General features: G+C 52.4%; 1 protein-coding gene and 1 pseudogene across 1 annotated transcript; both read right to left on the bottom strand.

Annotated features, from left to right (window-relative positions):
* The window catches only part of LOC135877976 (RING finger protein 112-like), a 1,138,053-nt pseudogene that overhangs the window by 813,500 nt on the left and 302,944 nt on the right, over nucleotides 1-21,609 (bottom strand).
* On the bottom strand, nucleotides 16,988-18,804 carry LOC135877422 (perforin-1-like). The gene is made up of 2 exons (XM_065402852.1): nucleotides 18,278-18,804; nucleotides 16,988-18,032 (listed from the first exon to the last, which is right to left on the bottom strand). Exons 1-2 carry the CDS (start codon nucleotides 18,802-18,804, stop codon nucleotides 16,988-16,990), a joined length of 1,572 nt encoding a protein of 523 aa, XP_065258924.1.

Raw genomic sequence — 21,609 nt, 5'->3', positions numbered from 1 at the left:
CTCAAATCCCCGTCCGGGGGGAATTGCCAAAGAGCCGGACATGTCCGGGGAAATAGGGAGGCATAAGCCAGGGTCCGCCCGGCCCCAGCACGACCCGCCGGGTCCGCAGCGCAGCCCAGCCGCCCAGCTACATTGTAGCGAGCTCGGGCGGAGGAAGGGGGGGGGCGCAGCCAGAGAAGGCGGCGAAGGGGCCGCTGCTGCCCCCGGAGGCCGGGCGGACCGCGCGCCCCAGCCGAGCCCGCAGGACCATGGGGAGGCCGGGCCCAGCCAACGGCTCAGGCTTCCCTCACGGGCGGGGACTCCCCGGCCACTGGGGGACCCTTCCTGTGGCCCCATCACCCCGCGTGGCAGGAAGGAGGCTGCGGCGCGGAGCAGGGAGTGCGGCGTGTGATGGGGCTGCAGGGACCCGCGCTGCCCCGGTCGCCGCTGAGCATCCGAAGCCCCCGCCAGGCAGAGGCTGCCGGGGGAGCGGGGGAGCAGGGCAGGTGGGGGGGTGCAGAGGCTGCAGGGCGAGGAGGAGCAGGGCAGGCAGGGGCATAGAGGCTGCAGGGGCAGGGGGGTGCAGGGGCAGGGCAGACGGGGGCACAGAGGCTGCAGGGGCGGGGGGGCTGCAGGGTGAGTGGGGAGCAGGGGGCACAGAGGCTGCAGGGGCGGGGGGGTGCAGGGGCTGCAGGGCGAGGAGGAGCAGGGCAGGCAGGGGCAGGGGGCACAGGGGCAGGGCAGGCGTGGGGTGCAGAGGCTGCAGGGGTGGGCGGGTGCAGGGGATGCAGGGCGAGGAGGAGCAGGGGGCACAGAGGCTGCAGGAGCGGGGGGGTGTGCAGGGGCTGCAGGGCGAGTGGGGAGCAGGGAAGCACTTAGCAACCCCCAACCAAGATCAGAGCGGGAGGGAGGAGGGGGAATGTGGGGTGCTCAGAGGAGGGGGCAGAGTTGGGGCAGGGACTTTGGGGAAAGGGTTGGAATGAGGGTGGGGAAGGGGCGGAGTTGGGCGGGGCCGGGGGCGGAGTTGGGGCGGGGCTGGGGGCAGGACCGGGGCCCCGTGGAGTGTCCTCTTTTTAAATGTTTGAATATGGTAACCCTACGCAACTTCAGCTACGTGAATAACGTAGCTGAAGTCGAAGTATCTTAGTTCGAACTTACCGCGGGTCCACACGCGGCAGGCAGGCTCCCCCGTCGACTCCGCGTACTCCTCTCGCGGAGCAGGAGTACCGGCGTCGACGGCGAGCACTTCTGGGATCGATCCCAGAAGATCGATTGCTTACCGCCGGACCCGGAGGTAAGTATAGACGTACCCTAAGATCCAAACTAGGCATCAGTTCCACTGGAACTCCATCATCTCCTCACTGATCATGCTGGGGGCGCTGCCTGTCTCCAGCCCTCAGGACCCTGAGCTACCACCATCACCTGGGACCCCTGACCAGTTCAAGCCTCATGGAGTGGGTGAGATCCCTCTTTCTCTCTCTCTGTTTTCTTTTCTACCTCAGGTATTAACCTTTAATAATGTATGTTATGTTGGTTTAGCCTCCTTGTGTAGTTATCATTATTATTCAATAAATAACTTGTATGGTTAAGCTGGTTGCTTCTCTCTCTCTTGCTGAACTTTACTCTTTTGTGTTTTTAACTTCTTTTACCTAAGCTAAAGATCCCTACAGTGCCCAAAATACTGCGGGGTTTGCTCATCAAGTAGGTTACTGCCAGTACAATTGTGATGTGAGAGTGGGGATAGGGACGTGCTGAATCTGGGACGCATAAGGGTGACAGCTTGAAAGTGCTGCTTGACCCAGTCCATCGAGCCCAGGGGCATATAAGGGGTCAGCTTGACAGTGCTGATTGACCTGGTCTGCTCAGACTTGCTCTGTTAATGTACGTGTGGGGGTGTGGGGGTGTTCATCCGGTTCTGGGACTGGAGGAACTCAGCCCTGGGGAACCTAGGTCCTGCAGGGTAGCTCCATTGGGAAGGGACTTGCATAAGGGAGGAGTAGAGCTCCATATGTAAACACAAGTGACACAAGCGGTACATTGATAGGATTACAGAACCCCCCCCAAAGAGTAACCCGAATAAATAAGCATACCCCAAAGTAACGGGCAGATCTGGTAACAGTCCCCCCCGGTTTCTTCTTCTCCTGACACACCACAGAAGTCCTACAATGATCCCTCACATCATTCTGTATCCCAGGCCTGTCATACGTCCTCTGTACCCCCAAGTGACCAGCAAAGGGACTGTCGTGTGCTACCAGCACTAATTCCCCCCGGTGTTGGCTGGGTACAACCAACTGCTTATAGGGTTGGCCGGGACCTCGGTTCTTCCCTACAGGGGCCTCCCTATACAGTTTCCCATCGTCTTCAAAAAACTTCTCCCCCCCGCCTTCCTGGAGTTCCCTCCGAGACACACTTTCTTATGCCCTCAAGGGAGCAGTCAACCCTCAAGATAGCGTCCCCATTCCTAGGCACTGACTGTATCTCCCCTGCCCCCACCTCTGAGGCCCTGTCGTCTTCAGCCGGGCAGAGACCTGGCTCTGCCTCTCCCATACTTGGAAGCACCCTGCCTCCCTGCACTGTCATGTCAATGGGACCCTCCCCCACCTCCCCTGTGGGTTCCAAGGTCCCTGCCCCATTTCTGGGGACTCCCTCTGAGTCACCCACCCCCGTGTTCCCTGGGGCAGGGGCAGGGGCGGCTCCAGGCACCAGCACAACAAGCGCGTGCCTGGGGCGGCAAGCCGCAGGGGGCGCCCTGCCGGTAGCCGTGAGGGCGGCAGTCAGGCAGCCTTCGGCAGCATGCCTGCGGGAGGTCCGCTGGTCCCGCGGTTTCGGCGGCAATTCAGCGGTGGGTACGCCAAAGGCGCGGGACCGGCGGACCTGCTGCAATTATGCCGCCGAAGGCAGCCTGCCTGCCGTGCTTGGGGTGGCAAAATACATAGAGCCGCCTCTGGGCAGGGTGCGTTAGCTGTTCAGGTGCATCAGACCTACAGTCATCAGCTGGAACAGCCTCCTCACCGACAGGCAGTTCTCTCTCCTCCCCTTCTGGGAGCCCCTCACAGCCTTTCTTCATGCTGCGAGTTACCACACTAACAGTCCTAGTTTTACTGAAAAAATCATTTCCCAGCAACATGTCTGCGGGGATGTCCTCGAGCATCCCCACCAGTAAATCACTTTTCATACCTTCCCACTCCACATGAACCTTTGCCAGGGGTACAGGGAACCTTTGTGGCCCCATCCCCTTAATGTGGGTTTTCAGCCCCGTCAAAACACTAGCATCTGGAACCACACTTGGCCGAACCAGAGAGAGCTGAGCTGCTGTATCCCTCCACCCCAGACAATCCGTGCCATCAATCTTGATAACCTTGATGTGCTCCCTGTTGGCTTCACTAGGCCCCATGTCCACCAAGCTGGTGTGATAAGAGGTAGGAGTGCCCTCTGGGGTCTCAGGGCTGAGGACAACCGAGCTAACATGGGACAAGGGAGGTTTACTCTCCTTTAATTTGGGACAACTACTCTTCAGGTGCCCTGGGGAATTGCAGAGAAAGCACCTTCTGGGATCCCCTGGTTGTCCAGGAGACCTGAGGTGAGTAACAGGGGAATGGGGAGGTGAACACCCAGCCTCTGTTATCCCAGGGGTAAAACGGTGATTCTGCTTTTCCCCAACCCTGTACCCCTCTGCCAGTGGTTAATTGCAGCTTGTGATTGCTCAAAAGAATCTGCCAACCCAGCTAATTTACCCGCTGCATCCACTCAGCTACCAGCACCACCTGGGAACACCGATCGATTCAAGCTTCACGGAGAGGTGAGAACTGCCCCCCCGGATGTTTTTGGCTTCCCCATTAGCTCTGCAGCAACTCTCCTCGTACCTAAGCTAAAGACCCCTGCAGCTCCCCAAAATCCTGTGGGGTTTGCTCATCAAGTGGGTTACGACCAGAACAATTGTAACGTGAAAGTGGGGTTAGGGACATGTTGAAGCTGGGGCATATGAGGGTGGCAGCTTGGAAGTGCTGTTTGACCCAGTCTTCATAGACACTCTATTAATGTGTGTGTGTGTGTGTGTATGTGTGTGTGTGTGTGTGTGTTCATCTGATTTGGGGGCTGGAGGAACCCAGCCCTGGGGAACCTAGGTCTTGCAGGATAGCTCCATTGGGAGGGGACTTGTAGACAGGAGAAGTAGAGCTCCGTATGAGAACACAAGTGACACAAGCAGTACATTGATAGAAGTACAGAACCCCCCGAAGAGTAACCCTAATAAATGAGCGTACCTCAAAGTAACGAGCAAATCTGATAACACACCCTAGAGAAGACGGAGCCAGTGGAGTGAGCTCTGAGATCCCTGCTTCAGACTGTGTTTCTGTTTCTACGAGAGAGAGATCAGGGCAGCGCTGCACAAGGGACACGTTTGTCAATCCTTATCGGACCCTGTTGGCCATACGGGGAGAAGACAGGGCCTTACCGGGTGACAGCCGGCTAGAAATGCAGGGAAGGGGCTTTTTCGGTGCTGATCCCAGTTTTTCGTGCTATCTAACCTAAATCTCTCTGGCTGCAGATTTAACCTGTTGCTTCTGCCCTGCTTTCTGTGGCCAATGAGAACAATTGATCCTCGTCCTCTTTATCCCAGCCGTGGCCATATTTAAAGACTGTTCCCAAGTCCCGCCTTCTTTTCTAAAGACTAAACATGGCCAGATTTGTAACCTTTCCTCACAGGTCAGGTTTTCTAGACCTTTAATAATTTTTGTTGCTCTCCTCTGGACTCTCTCCAGTGTGTCCACATCTTTCCTAAAGTGCGGCTCCCAGAATTGGGCACAGTTCTCCAGCGAAGGCCTCACCAGTTCCGAGTAGAGCAGGACAATTACCTCCCACCTCTTACGTACGACACTCCTGTTTGTGCACACCAGAAAATTCACTTTTTTCTCACCCGCAACACACTCTTGACTCATATTCAATTTGCGATTCACTGTAGCCTCTAAATCGTCCTCAAACTGAATGATTGGAGTGATGTGTAAACCTGATTTTCATGTGGTTGGCTGGCTGTGCCAAAAACTTTTATTTGGAGGGGATGGGGGTATGTAAGGTTTAAATAAAGACCTGGGTGACGGCTACCATGGTAATAGGGAGTATGGCCCAGGCAAGCAGTATTTCTTGATAGATAAAGTTTGCCATCCTTCTCCTTCCTTTTTGCTTGTTAAGGATAGACAAGTGTTGCAGCTGCATAAGGAATGCGGTTGTCTAAAGAATACACATTGTGTGAAGTAGTGTTATCTCTCCTCTCCCTTTTTCCCAGCTACATAAACGAGCTCGGCGTCATGGCTCCTTCCTCCCTCCCCTGTAAATTGCTGATTAAGGGAATCTCTGGCTACAATTACTGCAAAGAAATGTATATTCAAGGTAAAAGTGCCTGTGTAATATATTCAGTATATGGCTATTAATATTCATCATATGGGAGGGGAGTGGGGGTCACGTGAATTAGGGCAGGAGGAGCTGGATCCAGGACTCCTGAGTTCTATATGGGGGATTTTCAATTATCCCCATATTGACTGGGTACATGTCACCTCAGGACGGGATGCAGAGGTAAAGTTTCTTGACACCTTAAATGTCGGCTTCTTGGAGCATCTGGTCCTGGAACCCACCAGAGGAGAGGCAATTCTTGATTTAGTCCTAAGTGGAGCACAGGATCTGGTCCAAGAGGTGAATATAGCTGGATCGCTTGGTAATAGTGACCATAATATAATTAAATTTAACATCTCTGTGGCAGGAAAAACACCACAGCAGCCAAACACTGTAGCATTTAATTTCAGAAAGGGGAACGACACAAAAATGAGGAGGTTAGTTAAACAGCAATTAAAGGGTACAGTGCCAAAAGTGAAATCTCTGCAAGCTGCATGGAAACTTTTTAAAGACGCCATAATAGAGGCTCAACTTAAATGTATACCCCAAATTAAAAAACATAGTAAGAGAACCAAAAAAGAGCCACCGTGGCTAAACAGCAAAATAAAAGAAGCAGTGAGAGGCCAAAAGGCGTCCTTTAAAAAGTGGAAGTTAAATCCCAGTGAGAAAAATAGAAAGGAGCATAAACTCTGGCAAATGAAGTGTAAAAATATAAGTAGGAAGGCCAAAAAAGAATTTGAGGAACAGTTAGCCAAAGACTCAAAAAGTAATAGCAATTTTTTTAAAGTACATCAGAAGCAGGAAGCTGGTTAAACAACCAGTGGGGCCATTGGACGATCGAGGTGCTGAAGGAGCACTCAAGGACAATAAGGTAATTGTGGAGAAACTAAATTAATTCTTTGCATCGGTCTTCACGGCTCAGGATGTGAGGGAGATTCCCAAACCTGAGCCATTCTTTTTAGGTGACAGATCTGAGGAACTGTCCCAGACTGAAGTGTCATTAGAGGAGGTTTTGGAACAAATTGATACATTAAACAGCAATAAGTCACCAGGACCAGATGGTATTCACCCAAGAGTTCTGAAGGAACTCAAATGTGAAATTGCAGAATTACTAACTCTAGTCTGTAAACTATCATTTAAATCAGCTTCTGTACCCGATGACTAGAGGATAGCTAATGTGATGCCAATTTTTAAAAAGGTCTCCAGAAGTGAACCTGGCAATTACAGGCCAGTAAGCCTGATTTCAATACCGGGCAAACTAGCTGGAACTATAATAAAGAACAACATTGTCAGACATATAGATGAACATAATTTGTTGAGGAAGAGTCAACGTGGTTTTAGTAAAGGGAAATCATGCCTCACCAATCTACTAAAATTCTTTGAGAGGGTCAACAAGCATGTGGACCAAGGGGATCCAGTGGATATAGTGTACTTAGATTTTCAGAAAGTCTTTGACAAGGTCCATCACCAAAGGCTCTGAAGCAAAGTAAGCTGCCACGAGATAAGAGGGAAGGTGCGCCTCGTGGATTGGTAAATTTTCAGAATGGAGAGAGGTAAATAGTGGTGTAAATAGATGCAGGGGTCTGTTCTAGGATCAGTCCTATTCAACATATTCATAACTGATCTGGAAAAGGGGGTAAACAGTGAGGTGGCAACACTTGCAGATGATAGAAAATTACTAAATTACTAAAGATAGTTAAGACCCATGTAGATTGCGAAGAGCTACAAAAGGATCTCTCAAAACCGGGAGACTGGGCAACAAAATGGCATATGAAATCTAATGTTGATAAATGTGAAGTAATACACACTGGAAAGCATAATCCCAACTATACATATAAAATGATGGGGTCTAAATTAGATGTTACCACTCAAGAAAGAGATCTCAGAGTCACTGTGGATAGTTCTCTGAAAACATCCACTCAATGTGCAGCGGCAGTCAAAAAAGTGAACAGAATCCTGGGAATCATTAAGAAAGGGGTAGATAATAGGATAGAAAATATCATATTGCCTCTATATAAATCGATGGTACGCCCACATCTTGAATACTGTGTGCAGATGTGGTCACCCCATCTCAAAAAAGATATATTGGAATTGGAGAAGGTTCAGAAAAGGGCAACAAAATTTATTAGGGGTATGGAATGGCTTCCGTATGAGGAGAAATTAAAAAGACTGGGACTTTTCAGCTTGGAAAAGAGATGGCTAAGGGGAGATATGATAGAGGTCTATAAAATCATGACTGGTGAGAGAAAGTAGATACGGAAGTGTTGTTTACGACTTCTCATAACCCAAGAACTAGGATCAGCAAATGAAATTAATAGGCAGCAGGTTTAAAACAAATAAAAGGAAGTATTTCTTCACACATATAGAAGCTTGGAATGAGTGACAGGGGATGGATCACGTGATGATGACCTGTTCTGTTCATTCCATCTGGGGCACCTGGCACTGGCCACTGTTGGAAGACAGGATACTGGTCTAGATGGACCTTTTGTCTGACCCAGTATGGCCGTTCTTATGTTCTTATGTTCTTATACTACTCAATAAGGGTTTTCGGGGTGTTGTATCAAATGTGTGTATTTACATATTAACTTAGATAAAAAAGAATAAAAAAGATAATGTGATTAACCTGGTGCTCACTGGAAAGGTGGTGTTGAGGGGAAGGAGTTATACAGTAAAGAAGCCCATCTATTCAATCCGCCTCTGGGTCTCCCTCCTCCTCGCTCTAACATTAGGGACTTAAAAAATAAAAGAGAAGATTTGATTGTAATTGAAATATCAAAATGTTTCAAGATTTTGGACCATTTTAGGGACCGGGAGAGAAACAATTTGTTGAAATTGACAGAAATTCACAAAATTTCTCCCTCAAGTTGAATCTGCATTTAAAAAAAAAAATCCTGAAAATTTTTGCTGATTTCAGGCTGGGAGTCTGAGCTCTCCAGCTGGCTCACCTAGGATCTCTGCCCAGCTCTGGGAGGGAAGTGGGGTTAAGTGCGTTAGAGCGGGGGGGGGGGGGGGGGGGGGGGGGGGGGGGGGGCGCTGAAGCCAGGACGCCTGAGTTCTATAGTTGGCTTTGGGAGGGGATAACCATAAAGCCTCCCTAGATGCCTATACTGAGTCAGACTACTGCACACACAGAAGGAACTGATATGAAAGGAGCTCTCGGGGACTGGAGGTGCACAAAGAGGCATCACCACCTACTGGTGGATATTAATTTTTTTTATTAAATCTAATGTTTGGAATCATGTTTACGTTACACAGGTTTAAAGGAAATCACTGTACATCTGGGGTCAAACTTGGGTTATGAAAAATTAAAAGTCTTGATTATAAAGCTGACTAGATACATAGTGTACATAACAAGCATTGTTCCAGATTAAGGTGTGTGAGTTTTTAAAAGTGGTAGGGAATAAGTGTTCTCGGATACGTTGCCCATAGAGTGTAAAGTGTCAGAGCCAGTAGAGGAAAACTGGATATGGACACGGGTGGAGTTCGTCCCTCGGTCCGTCGGTGTCTGGTGAATCATCTATAGATGGATACAGTCTGTCAGGGAAGGAAATGGGTTATTTCCCTATGTCCCTTGTCGGTGGTCTTCCAGGGACTGGAGATGCCTGGAGAAGCATCACCACCTACTGGTGGATACTGTACTACAGCAAGCCTAAGAGGAGACACATTCAGGTTACTTCAGTGATGAACGACCCTGAAGTACTCACCCAGCACTGAGATGCAGCCGCCTCTGGGGAGGGGCAGCTGGGAAAAGGAGGCAGCATCTCAGGAGGCAGCAGATTGGGGAAGGATGGCTGTCCCCTTATTGGTGCCTGGCACCTTTGATCTGCACCCCCTGGCCCCTGCTTCCCCCATTCCCATCAACCCTTGCTCTACTTAGCCCCGCCCCTCCATCACCCTCTTGATAAGCTCCCAGCCTTAGCAAGACCTTCACACTGCCTGTGTTGTACCAGTGGGGGCCCTCATCCCCAGGCCTTGGCTGCCCTTCTCTTCCCTGGCCCAAAGCACCCCCTGCTCTTTGTGTTTGTGGGGGTGTCAGCTGGCCCAACCCCCCACAACAAGCCAGGGAGGGGTCTCTGACCTCCTTCTCTCTCCACTCCCGAGCCAAGCTGTGTCTGACCCACGGCAGCAGGAGCCAGTTATTGGCTCTCCTCATTAACCCGGCAGGGGGTCAGGACTCCTGGGTTCTCTCCCCAGCTCTGGGAGGGGAGTGGGGGCTGGTGGGTTAGAGGGGGAGCTGGGACCCAGGACTCCTGGGATCTACGCCGAGCAATTAATTTTATTCTTAACCTCTGAGCTGCAATGTGGAGTGACATTTCCCAGTTGCCTTGGCGATTGAATGAAACATGGCTCTCCTGGTGTGACGTCACCCTGAACCTCTTCCCTAGCTGCCCCTCCCCAGAGGTGGCTGCATCTCAGTGCTGGGTGAGCACTTTGGGGTCATTGATCACTGAAGTAACCTGAATGTGTCTCCTGTGAGGCCTGTTGTATTACAGTATCCACCAGTAGGGGGCAGTGCTTCTCCATGCATCTCCTGTCCCCATGAGTGGCTTATTTCCTGTCAGTTCCTTCTGTATGTGCAGTAATCTGACTCAGTGTAGGAGTCTAGGGAGGCTTTATGATTATCCCCTCCCAGAGCTGGGGATAGAACCCAGGAGTCCTGGCTCCCAGCACCACCACTCTGATCCACCAGACCCCACTCTCCTCCCAGAGCTGGGGATAGAACCCAGGAGTCCTGGCTCCCAGTCCCCCCTGCTCTAACCCATTAACCCCCACTCCCCGCCCTGGGCTGCGGATAGAACCCAGGAGGGGACCGAAGCTGGGGACCTTGGAGTCCCAGCTAGAACTGGGGAATAATTTTCATCAAAAATTACAGATTCAAGTTCACAGTAGAAATTTAGCGAATTTGCATCAACTTCAGAAAATGGTTTCTCACTCCCTCGAAATGTTCAAAAAAATTTAAATGTTTTGATATTCCAAGTCCAATCAAATCTCCTATTTTATTTTTTAAAATCCTCAAAGCGTTTATTTGACCGAACATGATATTTTTTATGTGCTTTCACTTTGCCCCAAAATTTCTTTTTTTTCCAGGTTAAGCCAAAATGAAATCCTCCCCCACTGAGTTTTTGGCATCGCTCCAAGTCATTCAGTTTGAGGAGGATTTGGTGCAGGGAAGGACCCGGGGGCTAGAGTGGATCACAAATTGAATGAGTGAAGACTGTGATGCAGTTGCAAAAACAGCTTTAGGAAAGATGTGGACACACTCGAGAGAGTCCAGAGGAGAGCAACAAAAATGAGAAAAGATTTAGAAAACCTGACCTGTGAGGGAAGGTTAAAAAACTGGGCATGTTTAGTCTTGAGAAAAGAAGGGGGACTCGAGAACAGTCTTTAAATGTGTTCAGGGCTGCTATAAAGAGGACGGGGATCAACAGTTCAGGTAGCAGGGCCGGCTCTGGCTTTTTTGCCGCCCTAGGCAAAAAAGCCTCCCCCCCCCCCCCCCCCCCCCCCCCCCCCCCCCCCCCCCCCCGCTGGCGGGGAGCGCGGCGGGGGAGGCCGCCGAGCCCGGCCGCGGCCCAGCTCTCCCCGGCCGGCCGGAGCGCCACGGGGAGGGCGGCGAGCCCAGTCGCGGCCCCGCTCTTGGGCCTGAGCGCCACCCCCCTCCAGGTGCCGCCCCAAGCACATGCCTGGTAGGCTGGTGCCTGGAGCCGGCCCTGACAGGTGGGACGAGAAGTAACGGGGTTAATCGGCAGGAAGGGAGATTTAGGTTAGACGAGAGCAGGAAAAGCTTTGCTCAGCACAGAAAAGGCCCCTCCCCTGCATTTCTACCCGGCTGTCGCCTTGTAGGGCCTTGTCTTCTCCCCGCACGCCCAGCAAGGGCCGATGAGGATTTATGAACCGGCCCCTCGCACAGCTCTGCCCTGATCTCTCTTACAGAGACAGAATCCCAGTCTAATGCAAGGGGCTCAGAGCTCGCTTCACAGGTTCCGTCGCCGCTGGGGTGACCAGCGTTCCCAAGAGCCAGCTGTGGGGATCAAACGTTATCTTACTGGTGGGTGTCCCTGGCAGATAACGCTGGAACAGAATTTCACTGGATCCAAAGTGGGCCAGGCGCTGGGACCAGCTGCCTGCCAGCAGACACCCCCATTGTTCCTCCATCAGCTGGAGTCGCGGCAGAGTTTAGCCGTAAATCGCTAGGGCAGATATTAAGCTGTTCACCCATGGAACCTCGGCACGTGTCCTGATCCCTGCTTTTTGCCTAGCGTCCGTGAGGGCAGCCGCGGCTGAGCGAGCCGGGCCTAGTCTCCTTCCAATGGTCCTGGCGGCACCTTCTAGCTCAGATACGCATGATTCAGAAGGAGAATGGAACGGGGAATGAAGGGATCAAATCTGAGCGATTGGAAATGAGGCCAGATTGGTGGACAAAATCGGGAGCAGGGGCTATTTTGGCCACTGCCCCCTTTGGAGAGAACTTTGGAGAGGCGAGGAAGAGGCCGGGTGGACAGATGGGAGCAAGTTTCACCATCAGGGCAGCCACCTGTACCGTCTCCTGGACTCCACCAGGTAGGGTTCCCGATTCTGGTTGGCCGCATTCCTGGAGGTTTCATCACATGATAGAATCTTTAATGAAAGATTAATCTTTCATTCCTGGACATACCCTGCCCCCCATCGTTCCCCCCGGCACTCACATTAGAGACAAACACTTCCGTCTCACCGCTTTCCAGCATCTGCTCCTGTTCTTTGTCCAACACCACACTGTTCTTGGCTGCTGAGAGAGTAAGGGACTGGGTCAGCTCCCTTCTCTCCCCTCTAAACCCAACTGAACCTCCCAGAGCCAGGGATAGAACCCAGAATTCATCAGTCCCAGCCCCCCCGCTCCAAACAACTCCACTCCCCTTCTGGAGGTAGGAATAGAACCCAGGAGATCTCTCTCGAAGCCCTCCCTGCTCTATCCTACCAGACCCCACTCCCCTCCCCCATCCAAGGATAGAACCCAGGAGTTCTAATTCTTAACCTCTATGCTGCAATGTGCAGTGACTTTTCCAGTCCTTTGCTGATTGAATAAAAGCTGGCCTGACTTGTATTTTAGAAAACCTGACCTGTGAGGAAAGATTAAGTATCTGGGCATGTTTAGGCTGGAGAAAAGAAGGGGGGACTTGGGAACAGTCTTTAAATATGTTCACGGCTGGTATAAAGAGGACGGGGATCAATTGTTCTCATTGGCCACAGAAAGCAAGGCAAGAAGCAACAGGTTAAATCTGCAGCCAGAGAGATTTCGGTTAGATAGCACGAAAAACTGGGATCAGCACAGAAAACGCTCCTTCCCTGCATTCCTACCTAGCTGTCGCCCGGTAAGGCCCTGTCTTCTCCCCGTATGCCCAGCAGGGTTCGATGAGGATTGACAAACCTGTCCCTTGTGCCGCGCTGCCCTGATCTCTCTCTCACGGACGCAGAAACCCAGTCTGAAGCAGGGATCTCAGAGCTCGGAGATCATTCCACTGGCTCCGTCGCCTCTAGGGTGACAAGCGCCCCCCTCCCAACTCCTGCTGTCTGGCCACAGAGCATGCTGCAGGGATCAAACATTACCTAACTGGGGGCGTCCCTGGCAGATTACTCTGGTATAGAAAGAACAGGAGTACTTGTGGCACCTTAGAGACTAACACATTTATTAGAGCATAAGCTTTCGTGGGCTACAACCCACTTCTTCGGATGCGAAAGCTTATGCTCTAATAAATGTGTTAGTCTCTAAGGTGCCACAAGTACTCCTGTTCTTTTTGCGGATACAGACTAACACGGCTGCTACTCTGAAATCTGGTATAGAATTTAGCTGGGCCAGGCACTGGGATAAGGCCTCCCAGCAGACACCCCAATTGCTCCTCCATCAGCTGCAGCCGCGGCAGGGTTTACCCGTAAATCGTTATGGCAGATCTTAAGCTTTTCACCCACCGAACCGCAACATGTGTCCTGAGCCCTTGTTTTTGCCTAGTCCCCGTAAGGGTGGCTGCGGATGAGCGAGCCATGCCTAGTCTCCTTCTGATGGTCCTGGTGGTGCCGCCTGCCTCGGAGATTCACTATGAAAGAGAATGGGAACAAATGGACCCAAATTGGTGGGTCGGAAACGAGGCCTGATTGGTGGACAAAAGCAGGAGGGGAGGGGCTATTCTGGCCACCAGTCCCTTTCCAGGATGAAGAGAGAGCCGGGTGGACAGATGGGAGCCACCGGCACCATCTCCTGGGGTCCACCATGACATCATTGGGCCTTCAGTGTCCTGGGTCTAGGAGCTGAACTGAGGTCAGGGGAGACAGAGGGACCCAGATGATTTTGCCACCTCTGCTGGCTCCGGCTGAATCCCAGACCCACCCCGAGAGGTGAGACATGGACTTCCTGCTCCCACCCCCTCCCCCATTCTCTTCTTTTCCTTCCCCCTTCTTTTTTCCGCCTCTCCCTGAGAAGAGTCGGACTTCGCTGGCTAAGGTGGCATCTTTGGTTGCCAACCCTCCAGGATTGGCCTGGTGTTTCCAGGAATCGAAGATTAAACTTCATTTAGAGATTATGTTATGATGAAACCTCCAGGAATACGTCCGACCAAAACTAGCCACCCATCGCTGGGATCAGTTTGCCACTTCTCGGCGTGGCCCACTGGAGCCAGGCCTGGGCTTGTGTTTCTCCAACTGGGAGGCTACGAGGGAGAGTCAGTGGTTGCTGCGTTTTTCTCTCTTTGCTGTGCTTTTCTTGCCCCTTTCATGTGTGTTTGTCTTGGTTCTTGTGATAAATGAATGGGGGGGGGGGAGCTCCCTTTTATGGACACCCACCGAGCCAGATCGCTATAAAGTCCCTCTTGGTGGCTGTTCTCTGCTTGCTTTACCTGTAAATGGTTAAAAAAGTCCCCTGGGTAAAGGAAACGGACTGGACACCTGACCAAAGAGCCAATGGGAAGGCTAAAACTTATTAAAATTGGGGAAAAAGCTTTCCCTTTGTGTCTGTTGTTGGTTCTCCGGGAAAGAGGGAAACAGCAGCTATGCTATGAGACGCTTTAAGCCAGGTATGATCATAGATCATCAGATCATACCTATGTAGTAGTAGGATTTTATGTTTATACTTTGTATAATTTAGAATGAAGGATAAAGAATAATAATGTAGCATGTATTAAATGTTTTGGTGTATGATTTGACCATATCCTGCCAGCCACCCTTTCTGAAAGGGGAAAGGAATGGCCTAATGGGCCAGTGGTAGAGATGCATCAGCCAGAATTTACCTTTTTTAAGAACAGGATTTGGAATTTTGTGTCCTAAGAGGTTTGTGCCCTTGTTTTTTAATTAGCTGGTGGCAACAGCTGATTTATTTTTTTTCCTTTCTCAGCTCTTCCCCAGAAGGGGAGTGAAAGGGCTTGAGGGAACCCCACAGGAAAGAATTCCCAAGTGCGCCTTCCTGGGTTCCAAGGGGTTTGCATTTGGGTGGTGGCAGCGTTTACCAAGCCATGGTCAGAGAAAAGCTGTAACCGTGGGAGTTTATTGCCAGCCTGGAGTGGCCAGTATTAATTTTTAGAAACCTTGCGGGCCCCACCTTCTGCACTTGACGTGCCAGAGTGGGGAATCAGCCTTGACAGGTCTTCTGGGAGACAGGATCTGTAGGAACCCCAGCAGCTCTGGCCCATCTCGACCCACGTGTCCTCCTCCCCGCCCTGGACGGTTCCTTATGAAAACACAAGGTAAAGTTCCCCCCCAACCTGGGGCTGGATCAGAAGCACCCTCTTGACGGGAAAGGCCCTGAATCCCTTAGCCAATCTGCCCAAGCCAGCCAGAAGGGGGCCCTGGTGGGAGGTGACTGTGTTGGGGATGCCTCAGCAGTAGGTAGCTGTGGTGGGGAAGGGTGGAGTTTGGTGCCCCGTAGAGGGGAAAGGCCCCATGGCCCGTTCCCCACCCATCTGAGCCAGTCAGTCCCCTGCCCTAGGGCTGGAGTGGAGCCGGCAAGCCCTAAGGGGGAATGGCCCTGTGTCCTGTTCCCAACGAGCCCCCTGGCTCTGGGGCCGGCTGGGAATGGGGGTAACGCTACTGGTACAGTAAAGGTCTCCATGGACTATTTTCCATTGCAATGGCTCCCAGTGTTCTTCCTTCTTCTGTGTCTGCTGTACAAGGGCCCACAGATTTAACCCACTAGAGTTCCCTCCTCGGCTCTGGGTGGGGAGTGGGGGCTAGAGAGCTAGAGCATGGGGTGATGGGGTTGGAAGCCAGGACTCCTGGGTTCTATCCCCAGCTCCCTCACCTTGGCCTACCCCCACCCTCTCCCTGACTCAATTTCCCCACCTGTAAAACAATCCAGCTGATGATTGTTTCTCTTTGCACAGGGCTCAGCAGGCCCGCTCGGATGTGCTTCTGCTCCAAAGCTCTGTTGACCTCTGTGGTCTTGATTCTCCTACTCTCCACGGGGAGGGACGGGAGCTGCGGAGGGCTGTCTGCTGTGGGGGCTTCTAGCCACATCCTGGTGTCGCCTCTGCTCATACACTTACTGGCAGCCCGTGATACATGTGGCCACAAAGAGTCAGGCCCCAGGAGCCCTCAGCATCCTGCCTGTGTCTGCAGCCCAGCCCCACCGTCACCTGCGGTCGGGGGCTTTGATGTGGTCTGTGAGATCCCCTTTGAAATGGGAAGGAAATGGCCAATGCCCTGACAGGTCCCCTTTGCTCCACCCCAGAGGCAGCTGCATCTCACTCACCCCTTGGGTGGAGAATGGCGTGTGACTCTTGGGGAAAGGCCCCATTCCTCACCTCCGTGAGTCAGCCATTGCCCCATCCTGGGGCTGGGTTGGAGCCAGCACCCCCAAGAGGGGAAAGGCCCCATGTCCCATTTTCCACATACACCCCAAGCCAGCCAATCCCCTGCCTTGGGGCTGGATTTACCCATTCCAGCATCTCAGAAGGGCTCAGTCATCTCTGCCCAGTGTTCATATGGCGTTGAAAATATCAACATCCTGAGCCCTCGATGCCAACTCTTTGCCAGGGGATGCTGTGAAGGCCAAGACCATAACAGGGTTCAAAAAGGAACTAGATAAATTCATGGGGGACAGGTCCATCAATGGCTATTAGCCAGGATGGGCAGGGATGGTGTCCCTACCTCTGTTTGCCAGAAGCTGGGAATGAGCAACAGGGGATGGATGGAGCAGTTTCGGTGATCAACCGGTGCCAGTGTAGACGCCCATTATTAGAATTTGAGAAGCCTCCAATCCCCACTCCCGTTCAATGAACAAAACATCCCCAAATTCGGGAACTTTCTGACCTGCCCGTTCAATGCATACTATGTGCTAAATGCTTGTCCTGCTCCGGGATGTACTTCAACACAGGCATGTGCCATAGGGAGGCAACAGAGCCCACAGTGCAAGAGTACACACACATTTATTAGTTTCATAGTTTCAATGTGCAACTTCTGGTTGGAAGCAGCAAAACTAGAACTACTAAAAAAAAACAATGGGATTTGTAGAAACACACCCCTGCACTCTCTCTGAGATGGGCTGGGTGAGTTTGGAAAGGCATCGCCGCTTTATTCTCTTGTGAGACTTGGCAAAGCTCGGGAAAGGGAGTGGGGGCTAGTTAGAGCAGGGGGCTGGGAGCCAGGACTCCTGGGTTTTAGCTCCTTAGCCTCTCACAGGCACGTACTCATGGCAGTTGTTGCCCCCCAGGTTGGGCCCGCACTCCAGCATGTAGGAGTACAACACAAGGCCATGTTCAAGGCTGCAGGTGAGCGTCTCGCTCCTGCCGACCTCAAGGTAGGTTGTGCAGTCACCCAGGTGTTCCTCCTTCCATAGGTCCTTGTCCAATACCTCGATTTTCAATTCGGGCTTCACCGGCAGCGTCACTGGCCCGAAGTCCAGGTCTTTTGACCATATGGGGTTGTTATTCTCACGAATGAGGTCCGTCTCCATGATCTGTCCTTGGAAGAAGACCTTGACATAGGCATCGGTGGCGGACATGGTGTCTCCCCACAGGTCTGTGCCCTTCAGCACATGGACCTTCAGCCGGGCCATGCCCCACTTAAGTGAACAGCACATGGAGTTGGTGAGGGGGTTGCCGGTGCAGTAGCATTTGCAGGGGTCCTCGGAGTCGACCTGACTCCATTGTGGGCAGCTACGAGGGCAACTCTTCTTGTGCCCCCGCTCAGCCACGTACTCCTTCACTGCCTGCTTCAGCGCCTCCCGCCTGCGGTCGCCTGGTCTCATCAAGGTGTGGATGGGCGTCAGAGAGTAGGAGACCAGGTCGGGGCTCGTTTTGAGGCTCTCCATCCAGGTCGAGAAGGAGTTGGCATCTTGCTTGGTGGAGAAGAGCTGCTTGGAGTAGCTGTGGCCACCCGTCACCTTCATGCGCTTCTCCATGTACAGCGCCTGGGAGCTCCCCCTGCCCTCGCTGCCCTGCTTTCTGGTCCGACTCAGGCCCAGGTCTTGCAAGAACTGTGAGTCGAGGTGCGCCTTGATTTCAGTGGCTGTCAGCCCGTCCAGCGCTGCCCGGCAGGTCTGGACAGCCGTCAGCTGCCGCACGTGCCCCCCCAGGTCTGCCTGCCTCACGTAGTGGGTACCGTATGTGGCCAGGAAGGGCCGGTATATCGCTGAGTCGTAGCTGGGTGGGAGGCTGCTCAGGGCCTGGGAGAACTGGGGCGTCAGTGTGGGGTGTTGAGTGAGTCTCAACCTGCCCAGAGGGGAAAGAGAGAGGAGTTAGGAGCCAACCAGAGACCCCCGGCACCTTCCCCCTTAGCAAACTGGCCCCACTTCCCCAGTGCTCACTCTGTGGGTTCCCTGGCAGCTGGGGGCCAAGTAGGAGGCGCTCGCCTCTTGCAATCAGTGCTACTCCATTACCCCACTGCAGCAGTAGGGGGCGCTGGGTTGCAGAGAGCAAGGTGGTGGGGGCAGCAGGGGACAACGTGGGATTCTCACCTGTAATACACACAGGGCATCTCTTGGCGCACGAACATGTACTTGTCCTGCAGCTCCTTCTGGTAAGCGTAGCTGGTGAGCTGGGATTTGGACCCCCCCAAGGCCGGGCCATGGGACTCCTCTAGCAGCTCCAGCTCTGACTTCCAGTCGTTGTTCACATCCAACGCCAGTGCCCGGCCCACAGCCGCGGCTGACTCTTCCACTGAGCTGCTGAGGTCCCGGTTACACGAGATTTGGACCCTCCAGTCCACCACGGCCAGCGGCAGCCTCTGCTTCTGCCGCCCCTGCAGCCGGTTCTCGCATATGGTGCAGGTGCCATTTGGGTGGTGCCACAGGCTGGTGTCCACCAGATTGGCCCCCGTCCACTCCAGAGTGGTCACGTCGATGCCCTCCCCCACCAAGCTGTGCGCGGGCACGAAGGCCATGGTCTCCTCGCACTCCGTAGATGTGCCCGTGTAGCAGTCGGGGGAGACTGAAGGGAGAAGGAAGAGGAGAAGCAGAGGGATGAAGACACCAGATCTCGCCATGGCTGGTGTGATGGTGCCCCTCACCTGGAAGTGGCTTTTGGTCTATCAGCCTCCCTAGAGGGAGAGAAACAGAGAGAGGCTTCATTAACAACAATCTAGTGGCAGGCAGTTCCACAGACACAACAGATCCTGGTGGCATCCCAGAAGCCTGCAATCTGCTATGACCCTCCCTGGATCTGAGAGAAGAGCTCTCCAACAACCTATGCTATAGCCTGCCTACCCCATTGCCCGCTGATTTTGAATAAGAGTTTCTGCTGAGTGTGAGAAGTACAGGGACTAGGACACGTACAACCTGGCAGTTCTGATTCTGTCCACTAGGGGGCAGCTGCTTTAGTTGTGTGTAGTAGGGGACATGAGACACATGGGTGAATAGTTCTCATTCCATATAATAGATAGCTGTGCAGATATGCACCTGTGCACACCCCCTCTCCCCATCTCAGCCCCAAGATGAATCTCCCCTCATTGTGCTGGGAACTGAATCCCCCATGTGAGCTGCAGGCAGTAGGGTGACCTTGCTGAAATACTCACAGCCCCATTCCCTCCAGCAGGAAGAGAGAGAGAGAGAAGATCACATCTCCCAGGCTCCCCTGCCCCAAGGGTTACCTGTCTGCAGCAAAGCACAGGGCTCCCGTGTGGGGATCACGGCAGCTGGGCTGGAGCGGCAGAGTTTCCAGGGACCGCCCTGATGCAGATGTCAGCTGGATCAGAATGCAGGGAGCTGAGGTCTCCAGAGCTCTCTGGGTTCATCATTTGGGAGGCAGGGCAGGCAGAAAGAGGGACCCCCACATACAGCAAAATCCCCCCCATAATGAATCCAGGAGGATCAGAGGGAGAAGGGAGGGGGGGGGATGGCTGGGGGGAAGGGCCAGATCCTGATATCAGTGATCCAATTATAAATCGGGAGTGGGGTCGGGCAGGCTAGAGAGGGGATAGAGAGATCTAGGACTCCTGGGTTCTCTCCCCAGCTCTGGGAGGGGGTGGGGTTGTGACTCTGGACTCCTGGGTGCTTTCCCTGGCTCTGGGAGTGGAGCAGGATCTAGTGGCTAGAGCAGGAGGTGGTGGTGGGAGCTCAGAGGTTGGACTCCTAGGTTCTTTCCCTGGCTCTGGGAGAGGAGTGGGGTCTAGGGGTTAGAAGGGGGGTGGGGGACATGGGGCAGGATGGGTTAAACACTAACAAACTAACTAGCCCATAGTCAACCTTTAGAGACATATTAGGAGATAATGATTGTGTTTTTTGTGTGTTTACATATATACTGTTAGAGTTTGACAATGTAACCAAACGGTTCCTGTCTGTCACTATATTCTGTTAGTTCAGAGATCCAAATGAGATGGTAACATTTAGATGAACTGTAAATGTAGTAACATCACTGTCTTCATTCCTCTTTGAAGTATGCAGTTAATTACTTGTAAATGGCGGGAGGTGGGCAGTTGCATTATGTTAATCCAAGCAGCTAATTAGAAAGAGAAGGTCTTACTTCAAAGCCACGAACTATAAAATAACTCTTGGGCCCCGATCCTGTAATCTCAGATCTGCTTAAGCTTCATGGGGGAAGTTTGAGTCACCAGACTGAGGTCTCCAGCTCCAGTCTGGATCACCCTGATTTTGGACATTGGCCTGTCTTGGGACTATAACCTGATGAACTGATTCGGGAAAGGAGTCTTTGAAATTCTGAAGCTCACCATCTTTACAATGAAACTGACCTAAGAACTCTAGTCATAGCTGGATGGAGAATGATCTTTTAACCAATCCTCTCTCTTTCCTTTTTCAATAAAGTTTAGTTTAGTTCACAAGAGTTGGCTGTAAGTGTGCATTTGGGTAAGAGCTGAAATATTCACTGACCTGGTGGGGAATGTGTCCAGTATTTTTATATGATGAGCAAGATTTTCAGTAATCCTTATCATATTTCACTTGGCTGTCTGGACTGCAGCCCAAAACTGGTTTCTTTAAGGGAACTGTTTTGGCTTCTGAGTAACCAGTCAGTTATTGGAGAAACTGTTTTGTTGCTGACTTGGTGAATCTAAGTATTAGAATAACCACCGGTTTTGGGGATTGTCTGCCCTATTCTTTGCAGTTTGCCCTGATTGAGCAATCTCAGGGTTTCCCCCCCCCCCCCCCCCCGAGATCTCAGTCACGGGGATGGGAGCCAGGACTCTTGGGTTCTACTGAAAGCCGAGAACTTGCTGGGGAGCCAGTGTGTGTGGGTGCTGGGTCGCCTCAGGGGATGTGTGTTGCCTGCTGTCCCCCTCTGCTCTCATGACAGGGTGTGGGGAGGGGCGAGACACCGGGAAGAGAGACAAGGGGTCAGGGCGAGTGCCAGGGTTTAGGCTCGGGGTGCGTCTGAGCCCCTCCCTCGCCCACTCTGGCCATGCCAAAATCTGTGGGCTTCCTGAGCCCCCTATCTATGTTTGTTTCAGGATCTGGGGGTGTCCTGAGTCCCCATCTCTGCCGCCCTATTTGTGTGCCAGGATTCTGGAGAGGGAAACAAGGCCCTCTTAGTCCCCCACACTGTGTGTCCATAAGAACATAAGAACAACCATACTGGGTCAGACCAAAGGTCCATCTAGCCCAGTATCCTGTCTGCTGACAATGGCCAATGCCAGGTGCCCCAGAGGGAATGAACAGAACAGGTAATCATCAATTGATCCATCCCCTATCGGTTATTCCCAGCTTTTGGCAAAGACAGTCTAGGGACACCATCCCTGCCCATTCTGGCTAATAACCATTGATGGACCTATCCTCCATGAATTTATCTAGTTCTTTTTTGAACCCTGTTATAGTCTTGGCCTTCACAACATCCTCTGGCA

Source organism: Emys orbicularis, chromosome 4 (genome assembly GCF_028017835.1).
Source record: "Emys orbicularis isolate rEmyOrb1 chromosome 4, rEmyOrb1.hap1, whole genome shotgun sequence".
NCBI lineage: Eukaryota > Metazoa > Chordata > Testudines > Emydidae > Emys > Emys orbicularis.
This window is presented reverse-complemented; position numbering and strand designations above follow the sequence as displayed.